The sequence below is a fragment of the Sinocyclocheilus anshuiensis genome, unplaced genomic scaffold (assembly GCF_001515605.1).
Source record: "Sinocyclocheilus anshuiensis isolate Anshui unplaced genomic scaffold, SAMN03320099.WGS_v1.1 scaffold415, whole genome shotgun sequence".
NCBI lineage: Eukaryota > Metazoa > Chordata > Actinopteri > Cypriniformes > Cyprinidae > Sinocyclocheilus > Sinocyclocheilus anshuiensis.
The window spans coordinates 728,664-739,455 of NW_015552655.1; the positions used below are offsets into that span (position 1 = coordinate 728,664).

At 36.5% G+C, this 10,792-nt stretch overlaps 1 protein-coding gene across 2 annotated transcripts in view; it reads right to left on the reverse strand.

Annotated features, from left to right (window-relative positions):
* Window positions 1–2,969: 2,969 nt before the first annotated feature.
* Window positions 2,970–10,792, reverse strand: part of LOC107667121 (sodium-dependent neutral amino acid transporter B(0)AT2-like) — an 11,842-nt gene continuing 4,019 nt past the window's right edge. For both annotated transcript variants that reach the window (XM_016458711.1, XM_016458710.1), the window contains exons 4-12: window positions 9,191–9,311; window positions 8,886–9,061; window positions 8,649–8,759; window positions 7,864–8,105; window positions 7,547–7,730; window positions 6,695–6,896; window positions 6,396–6,555; window positions 6,150–6,312; window positions 2,970–5,023 (exon numbers count right to left, since the gene is read on the reverse strand). In XM_016458711.1, the coding sequence (XP_016314197.1) occupies window positions 4,715–5,023; window positions 6,150–6,312; window positions 6,396–6,555; window positions 6,695–6,896; window positions 7,547–7,730; window positions 7,864–8,105; window positions 8,649–8,759; window positions 8,886–9,061; window positions 9,191–9,311 (1,668 nt within the window). In that variant the 3' untranslated portion in view covers window positions 2,970–4,714. The remainder of the gene's footprint in view (window positions 5,024–6,149; window positions 6,313–6,395; window positions 6,556–6,694; window positions 6,897–7,546; window positions 7,731–7,863; window positions 8,106–8,648; window positions 8,760–8,885; window positions 9,062–9,190; window positions 9,312–10,792) is intronic.

Genomic DNA, 10,792 nt, shown 5'->3' on the forward strand with positions numbered 1-10,792 from the left:
GTGTGTGTGTGCGTGTGTCTTACAGGTCTGTTTGAGTGTGACACGGTCGTGCTGATCAGAGGTCAGTTCAGTTTCTTCTGCTGGGTCAGTGTTGATCGGATTCTGACCCAAACACACACTCACACACACCACCAACAGCGTCCACTTCAACATACTGCAAACAGAGAGAACTGTTACAACAAACAAATGTGTAAGAATTATTGCTGTTAAACGATTAATCGCATCCAAAATAAATGTTTTTGTTTACATATGTATGTGTACTGTGTATATTTATTATGTATATATATATAAATACACACACATGCATGTATGTATGCATTTCAGACAAATATGTTGTTTATATATTAAATATATTTTATTTTGGATGCGATTAATCGTTTGACAGCACTAGTAAGAATAACTGGTCCTGAGTTTCTGATCCAGCAGACTCTCGGTGTCCTCTAGTGGCTGTGAGCTGAACTGCACTCATCTTTTCATCCTCCTCCTCTGAGACTTCCTTTCCTTCAGTAGCTCACATAATGACTCGGAAATACATGATTATTTACTACCAGTGTTGTTATTGTTAACTAAAACTCAAACTAGTTTAAGGTATAAACTAGTAAAACTTAAAATATTTATAAACTGAAATAAAATAAAGTTATAAAAAATATATATATTAGATGAAATACGTCAATGAAAATTAAAAATGCTGCATTGGCATCTGCTAAAATGACTAAAACTGAAACTAAATAAATGAATGAATGAATAAAATAAATAAAAGCTAAATAAAAATATTTATAAAATAATAAAATTTAAAAACAAAAACTGCTGACTATATATTCAGCCTAAACCATGCAGTTTTCCTCTTTAACAGCAGGCTGTGATCTGTGCTTTGGATCTTATACAGAAATAAATACAAATACACACAAAAAATTACATTCAGAAACCTACAACTGTCCAAAAAAAAGACTCTCTCAAATAGGAGAGATTGTGTTAAGACGCGTCATTCAATCCATCAAACACATAGGTTTGATTTTGACATTGGTGGAGACAACAGCAGACAACATCCAACTACCCCAACATTCACATAACTCAGTGGTTACATATAATTATTATTCCCTACTAAATTCTATGCCCTTGGTGTCATGTGACCTTATATTTAGAAAGGGCCCATCATATACAGCTGCCTGGGATTGGGATGAACATGAGAAAAATGCTGTGAATGTTTTTGATTTAAAAAAAAAAAAATTGCATGTCAGAATAAATTCTCTGCATGGCAGTAAAATAAAATAAAAGATTTGGGGTAAAATTTAAATATATTTAAGAAGTCACTATTCAAACATTTTTTGTAAAAAAAAATAATTCCTGTCTATTTTATGAATTATGCACACAACTTATGTGTCATTAATGTTATAGACACTTTACTTTCAGTTCAAATTAGACCAAAATATAGACTAAACGTATCACAAATAGGCTAAACGTGTGTGACCCTGGAGCACAAAAGCAGTCATAAGTAGCACGGGTATATTTGTAGCAATAGCCAACAATACATTGTATGGGTCAAAATTACTGATTTTTCTTTTATGCAAAAAAATCATTAGGATATTAAGTAAAGATCATGTTCCATGAAGATATTTTGTAAATGTCCTACTGTAAATATATCAAAACTTAATTTTTGATAAGTAATATGCATTGCTAAGAACTTCATTTGGACAACTTTAAAGGAGATTTTCTCAATATTTGGATTTTTTTGCACCCTCAGATTCCAGATTAATAGTTGTATCTCGGCCAAATATTGTCCTAATATTGAACCACACATCAATGGAAAGCTCATTTATTCAGCTTTCAGATTATGTATACATCTCACTTTTGAAAAATTGACCCTTGTGACTGGTTTTGTGCTCCAGGGTCAGATATTATTTCTCTTGATATGAAATTTATATTAAGACAAGAAACAATCAGTTCTAAACCTGGATCATATGCAGACCAAAGCATGTTCTTAATATTAATTACGTATAATCAAACTGGTGCATTGAGAATCACTGTGAATCAGAGCTCATGGATGCAGTACTTCAGCGGCAGGTTTATATGCTTGAAAGCATTTCTCATGTTGACATTCTGACCAATTCGATAATAAATGCATCACACTTCAGGGTTGAACACAAGACCCAGAGCTCAGGTACAGCAGGTGAACACAACAAACTAAAGACTTCAAATCATTCTGATTTAAACATTTTTTCCACATACCTGATCTCCGTTTCTAGGAAGTTTTCTCCTCCAGTGATTTGTCTTTCAGCTGCGCTGAGCATCACTTTGTTTGTGGATCGTCTCTTTCCAAGGTGGAGCTTCACACCATGACAACCAGAGTCCCAGGACACACACGTGACAACCAGCACAAAACAGCAGCATCAGGACTTTAAATCATCAAAAAAAAAAAAAAAAAGTAAAGCTCTGTGTAAATAAACTATACACACACACACATATTTGCACATTTTCCAGATTTTAAATTTGAATATTTACAAATTGAAATTTTTTAATTGAAATTTTACTTTTAAAGGGGAAAAAACCTAACATTTAATTAAAATAAAAAAAAGATTTTTTTAAAATATTTAAAATCAATCAGTCAATCAATGGTAATGTCCAACTGGGCAGATACACTCTTAATCTGGGCCTCTTAATAGAAATAATGTCCATTTCACCCCAAAACCAAACCAAGTCTCTTCTTTTCTTTTTTGATCATAAAATGTATCATAAACAATTAAGTATTTTTTTTGTACATTTCAGTGTCAATAATGATTTATATAACTGTAAATCAAACATTCAAGTATTAAAACTCTAAAGCAAATAGCCAAATACCATGAGTGATAAAGTTTTTTGTTTTTTTTTTACAGGAAAACAATGCAAAAAGTAAATAAATAAAATAAGCCAGATGTTTGCAACCCAGACAAGATTCACCTTTATACAGAAAAAGAAAACAAAAGTCATATGAGGGGGTCACACAACCATTTATACAGAAACAAGATCATCACGAGGCAAACTGTACAAAATGTGTGTACGGCTGCACAGCATGACCATCAAACAACATTCACACACACTGAAGACCTCAGAATCGAGGAAATACTGAAAACATACTGTAGCGTGGAACATATACAACAAAGACAATCAAATGAGCCTTCAAGATCAGAGATATCGCAAGGATTCTACATGAGGAATAGAGTTAAATTACATCATTTCATCATATATATATTACTGACCAGAACTACTTCGAGTTCAAGCTACTGAACAAACACAGAAGACCCATCAAACCCCTGTGAGAGGCAAAGATAACAGGACTTCACAATGACTATAAGCCATAAAATGTCTGGCCTGCGGGTCACACATTCGCTTGTAAAAACATATCCGAGACGTCGTTTGGAAAAATAAAAAGGGAGGATATTTTACAAATAGCCACAAAAATAATTCTGTACAATATAAAATTAATAGTAACAACTGTAAAATTGTTCTGAAAATGCTGCCTTGAAATACTTCATAAGAAATCCCATGTGTGTCACATACAAACTACGACTGGAAGCATTATTTTTTATTAAATGATGGTTGTAGTCGGTGCTCAAAAAATAAGAGCATAGAATGTTACGAAAAATAAATAAAGAAATGTCCATGTCATATTTGGCATAAACAATTAAATCTGCGTTGAAGACTATTAAGATGAAATACGACCCAGACATGTCTGTTCGGAAAATACACATAGAGCTTTCCATTAATCAGTTATGGGTGATGATTTAATGGTTCAAAACGTCTTTTGAACACACAATGTATCTTTTTGTATTTACTTAAATAATTACACTGAACACATCAGAATGGACCAACATTAACCCTTTGATGCTATAGTAGCCATTATACAGTTTGACCCTTACACAAGTCAAACCAGCTGTCCTCTTGATATGTCAATGTGTTTTTATTTATGACAACAAAGTATTGATGCACCAAGCAAACTAAATTACCATTTTGGGAGAAAAAATGATTTGGAATGATTTTCTTTTCTTTACCTATGTGACTTGATTCATGCATCAAAGGGTTAATGACATCAACGGAGACGAAGCACTGGCTGCTTCTTTAGCATCCTGGAGTTCAAATAACACCGACAGGTCAAAGCCATTATCAACACCTTTATGCAAAACATGATATAAAAACCTCGTCAGATCACTAAAGCAGCAGAACCGTCAGTTACCAAATGATTAGACCGTTGTAACAGGTAACTGTAGTGTTGCATTGTTGTTCAACGCTCACCTGGACCCACCAAACGCAGGTACATTATTACACTGTACTTAAAGCCACAGTTCACTCGAAAAAGGAAATGGTCATCAAAGCTGTTATTACAGCCGCATATCACAGCTGTTTTCACATGTAACGGGTTTAAACGGGGAGTTTGAGAAGCCAAGATTTTCACAAAGGCTTGGAATATAATGTGAAACTACTGTTATATATGGAAAAGAGCAGCCTGCACAAGCGGCTAAATAACTCCAGAAGGCTCTTCGTGATGTTTAGAGTGACGCTGGTGACAATTTTCTTTTTTGGGATGAACTAAGACTTTAAAAACAGTTATTTTAGTGCCCGTATGCACAGATAAAAAATGATTGTTCCCAACAGCAAAGCACGCTCATAAAATGGTCTTGATTTAAATAGATCCTTCTGAGATGTTTGTAAACTCTAACGAAGGTTGTGCCGTAGTTTCTTCTCATACCGCACTTGATTGGAAGTGTTCAATGTGGCCGTTCTGCAAATGAGTGTCTTGGTTTTCCTCAAGCAAAGGGGAAAATGAACTGGGGTCGCCTGCTGAGGGTGGTAACGTGTCGAGAGGGGTCTGGTCTGTGTCTGTGGTGGCACACGGCATGTATCCGGCCTCAGCGTCTGCCGGAGACTGGCCGAGCCGTTCCAGGAGGAGGGAATGTATGAATCCAATAGGAACAGGAAGAAATGCGACAACGATGAGCATGCTCAGGACAGCAAGAGCCCAGCCTGGATAAGGTAGATCTTCCTTAGACGCCTGGGAGAAAATGTTGGAAATATGTATATTAATGTTAACTAACCCTGGAAAATTAAAAATAAATAAATAAATAAAAGGAACCGTTCATTGAACATTTTGGAAAAAAAATGTTTTCCATATTTGTTACAGTCTTTTATGATTACTATAATATGATGAATATAGAATATGGAGGAAAAACAGCTCAAAAATATGCAATTTGGTGCACTTGCTGATATTTTTATGGCCAAAAATTAAGATGAAATTCTGATAGCTTGTAATGTAAATGAATGAGATCTTTATAACAGACTATTTATAACAGACCACAGACTACATCAAATTCTATAAATGTCAGTCAATATGTCTTAGTAAAATGAGATTGATATGCTCCAAACATATAATGCAATGCAATCCAATGATGATTGAGAGATGAACAAATAAAAGTTTCTCTAAAGATGTGAGATGTTCTGGAGGCTTGTGAAGATCATTCCTCCGCTGAGGAACAGTGAAAGTAAAGCTTCTGGAAACAAACATTAATTCCTTAAAAGATCCTGATGGTCAGATTTCAGACGCATTTATTTTTCAAAAAATAAAAAAATAAAAAATAAAAATTAATTAATGGAGAATCAAGTAAAGCCAAGCTGATTCAGTCCAGAAAGTGTTCAACTGGAAATAATAATAAAGTTATTCAGACGTTTACTTCATAAAATCATCAGATTTGACAGCAGAAAGACACGTGGAGCACCAGCTGAAGGTGGATATTTGTACAATTATAGTAAAAGGCCTTTTACATGCTCAGAAAAAGTCTAAACTATCAATCAGGCCACAGAAGGCTTGTAGGAGATTGTGTGCAACAAGTAATCAGCGATGCTTTGATCATGTTGATCATTTAGAGGCCTTGGTGGAGAGCACCGAGTGATGATCATTTTAGCCAATCACAGTCATATCTGTTGAGCGCGTGAACACATTGGCCAGTCAGCGATGGTTAAGAATCAGCTCAACAGTGCTCAAATGTTTGTGGGAAATGGACATTTTTAAAATTTCAGTACCGACTGATACCGAAGTCGGTACTTTTGACAACACTACATGATACAGTAGGCTTTAGAAGTTTAAAGTAAAGGTTTGTTTGTAAGAGCACACATGATTTTACCTTTTCTCTGTTCCAGGCGATGTATGTGGGACGCTCCAAGATCATCTTTAGCAGACTGGCACCCAAGAGCCCCAGCATAGCAACCGGACACACGTACTTCCACATGTACTTGTACACCACAGGAACCGGCCGATCCAACATCAGCTTCAGGTCCTCCAAAAACCTGCATTGAAAATACATCACGTTTATGCACTTCAAACCATTAAAAAAAAACATTTCTGCTTGAGCTCGGAGGGTTTGTGATACCTGTCCGCTCCATAAACCCAGGCCACGCTGAAGGTCTGGAAGATGACGACGATGATGAGGGGAAGTGTGGCAGAATAGTCATCAAACATAGCCACAAAATAGTTTCCACAGCGCTGAGTGAACATGAGACCGATCAGAAAGCCCACCGCACAGCTGCACGCTGGGAGAGATGGGGAAAAAGACAACATAATCAGACAGACACACAAAACAACAATACTGATTAAAACCAAGAGACAGACAAAACCTAAACAAGAGCTTTTTAAAATAAACCCAAATATAAAAAAACCCAACAGGGTTACCTGTAAAGAGGAATTTGTGGTTACGCAGGGTCTTAAAGGTGTCCGTCAGCGGGGTCAGTATTCCTGCCATAGTGCCGAACATGGTGGACAAACCCAGATTGAGCAGCATGAGAAAGAACAGCGCCGACCAGAACGGACTCCCAGGAAACAACGTCATGGCTTCAGTGAACGCTATGAACGCTAGACCGGTTCCCTCCACACCCTGAGAGAGAAAGAAGATCGCAAACTTTAACTTAAACATTCATCGGAGTCACTCCTAACCAAAGAAATACTGCCGAACTGAGCAGAACTACAGATTTATTCATTGCCATGACTTTTCTTAGACATAGCAACATTCCAATAACATTCCAATTATGCCCTAGCAACCACCCAAAACATTCCAATGATGCCCTAGCAACCACCCAAAACATTCCAATAACCTAACAACCACCCAAAACATTCTAATTATACCCTAGTACCACCCAAAATATTCAAATAACCTAGCAACCACTCAAAACAAAGCAATACCCCAGCAACCACCCAAAGCAGAGTTTGAGAGAGTTTGCGAGCCGCATCTATCAGCTGATCCGTCTATGTGCAAATATAGCACCGCTGACGGTGATGGATCAGCTGATAGACGCGGCTCTCAAAATTTCAGTACTGAATGATATCGCGGTCAGTACTTTTAGGGTCGGACAACACTAATAACAACCACCCAAAACATTCCAATAATACCCTAGCAACCAGCCAAAATATTTCAGCAATACCCTAGCAACCACCTAAAACATCAAGCAATGTAGCTAATTGCATAAAAAAATTTGCACCACTCATGTTTTGTTCAGAAAAGATAAAACATGTAGTTGTGTTCTGTACTTGTTTCAGCTCCTCCTCCAGGCTGCAGGCGGTGATGTTGTAACCAGAGATATTCAGCTGCTGGCCCCGAGTCCTGTACCAGTGCTCATACTCGTTCAATGTCATGTTCTCCACATCTGACGCATTGATGAGGAGGTCAGGGAAAGGAGTGCTGGACAACGCTTCAAACGCGGCCTTCATGTTACTGCAACATACACAAACAAACAGCTAAACATCTTAAAGCTTCAGTAAAATATACTTATATACATGAGGCATTATAATGCATTTTAAGATCAAACATTCACAGATCATTCTGATTTGTTGAGCTGCATACTGACCGTTTAACACACTCTGTGGCGATGGTTTTGGCTCTGAAGCCCAGCACGGCAAACACCACTAGCGTGGCCAGAACGGACGTCATTAAATTGACTCCAGACACGGTGAACGCGTCTCGATGGCAGTTGTTGTTCCGCGGGTTGTAGGAAGAGTACGCGATCACAGAACCGAAACCCAAACCCAGAGCGAAGAACACCTGAGTCGCCGCCTGACGCCACACCTGAACGTCAGCCCAGATCTCCAGCTGAGAGAATCAACCACAACAAACATTTACTTTAAACTCACTAACATACTACACTAAACATGTCACATGATAATACATTAAGAACAAGAAGAACTAGTTCATTTTAAGCAGTGTTGTTATTGTTAACTAAAACTATTAAAAATTTCAGTTTTTTTTTACTGAATTAAAATAATATATATATATATATATATATATATATATATATATCAGATGAAAAACTTACAATAAAAATGTTGGCTTGTCAACTAATATAAATGTTTTTCTTGAAATACTAAAACTGGAATAAAAAAAATTAAAGCTAAACAGAAATATAAAAAAAACTAATAAAAATTATGAAAGCACAATTACTAAAATTGAAAAAATTGAAAACATAAAAAAAAAACGTATATATTACTATATAAATAATACTAAACAACACTGATTTTTAGGTAAATAACACGACACATAGAGAAGACACCATTTTGGTGATTGTTTTTATGGACTACGGTAATCTTCAATATATAAATCTCCAACTCAAACACAGTTAAGTGTTTGTTTACGTACCCTGGGGTAAAACATGAATTTAATGCCCTCGGACGCCCCATCCAGTGTCACGCCTCTGATCAGGAAACACAGCAGCACCACGTACGGAAACACGGAGGAGAAATACATCACCTACACACAACCAATACTGATTAATATCATCAATAATCACATTACAACACAAAATAAACATCACATATATATATATATATATATATATATATTCACATTCATGACACAAACACAAACTCCAAGTACCTTTCCGGTCGATTTGATGCCCTTATACATGGCCAGACAGACGATGACCCAAGCGGCCAGCAGACATCCAGTGATGATGGGGTTGAACTCTCCGGTTTCGTCAATGGAATCGGTGATATCCAGAGCTTTACGGTACCAGAAATATTCTGTGGGAGAGCTGGCGGCACATTCCTTCACTGTGAGTGAAAATAAGACAATGCATCTCCACGTAAAAAGTCAGATTTCTGGCATCAGTTCTTCATATCTAATCTCACAAGTGAAAACTACTCATTTTATAATGCACTACACAAACTCCTAATCCTTACCGGTGCCGTTCCCTTCTGTTGGACAGGTCTCCCAAGGTAGACGATACTTGAAAGAACTTCCCAAGTAAAAAATACTCCAACCGATTATGACGTTATAATACAGAGCTACAAAGAAACACACCTGGGACATAAAAAAAGAGAACAGGAAAACAGTGTATCAAAGAGTAAATTAACATTGTGAAAATCAAGTTTTAATATTGTTTACATGTCTATCTGTTGTTGTTAAAATGCTTAAAGAAAAACCATATGCGAATTCATCAGTCGACACCATTGCTGAGCATTTCTTTCTATAAAACTGTTCTTTTCTTTCAAAAATAAGACTTGAAACAGCTCCTGTTTCATGTATCAAATCCTGTCAAATTGCAAAGCGGTGCTTTTCATATCATTATCAAAGTGTTTCTACATAAGGATGTTGATTTATTATTAGAAGACAGCTGTCTGAGATGGCGAACATTAGTAACACATTATTAGCTGAATGATAACAGTCAATCCAAAGGCTAATGATATCAATTACCGTTAAGTGGACAATGTTGCAGAGAGCGACAGTGCTAGGTAGTAACTGATTACATGTAATCTGGATTAGGGCTGCACGATTAATCGAATGCGATTGTCATGCGCATTTTGTTAAAAAAGCCAGTTCTGTAATCAGCATGAAATCATCATCACGTGCTTTCAGATGGAGCAGCATTCACTACACAGAGCCGTAGTTCACTGACAAGTGGATTATAATAGAAGTAATGGATTTTATAAAACCAAAGCATTTGGAAACGTTTTTACTTGGGTTACCCTTAGGGCTGCACGATTAATCGAATGCGATTGTCATGCGCATTTTGTTAGTAAAGCTGGTTCTGTAAACAGCAGTAAATCATCATCATGTGCTTTCAGATGGAGCAGCATTTACTACACATTGCCGTAGTTCACTGACAAGTTACGCAAAAAAATAAAAAATAAAAAATAAAAATAGCAGACGATTTTATTGCGCGATTCTGAAATCGTTCGCGATAATGACGGAAACACGCATGGGTCGTGATACTCTTCAAAATGGCGGCACTCCGCGGCAGACAGGATGAGGAGAAGAATTGTTAAATAAAGTCATTTTTTTTGTTTTCTTTGTGCACAAAAAGTATTTTCGTAGTTTCGTAAAATTACGGCTGAACCACTGATGTCACATGGATTATTTTAACGATGTCCTTGCTACGTTTCTGGGACTGGGAACATTGCAGTTGCGTTGCTGTCTATGCAGGGTCTGTGAGCTCTGGGATTTCATCAAAAATATCTTAATTTGTGTTGCGAAGATGAAGGTCTTAGGGCTTTGGAATGACATGAGGGTGAATAACTAATGACTGAATTTTCCTTTTTGGGTGAACTATGCATTTAATGCATTTGCAATTGCATAAATAACGCAATTAGATCATTTATACAATTATTACATATGATTTATATACTTAAATATGAAACTAAGGCCACCAGTATTAAATGGGTCATATGATGCGATTTCAATTTTTCCTTTCTCTTTGGAGTGTTACAAGCTCTTGGTGCATAAAGAAGATCTGTAAAGTTGCAAAGACTAAAGTCTCAAATCCAAAGAGATATTCTTTATAA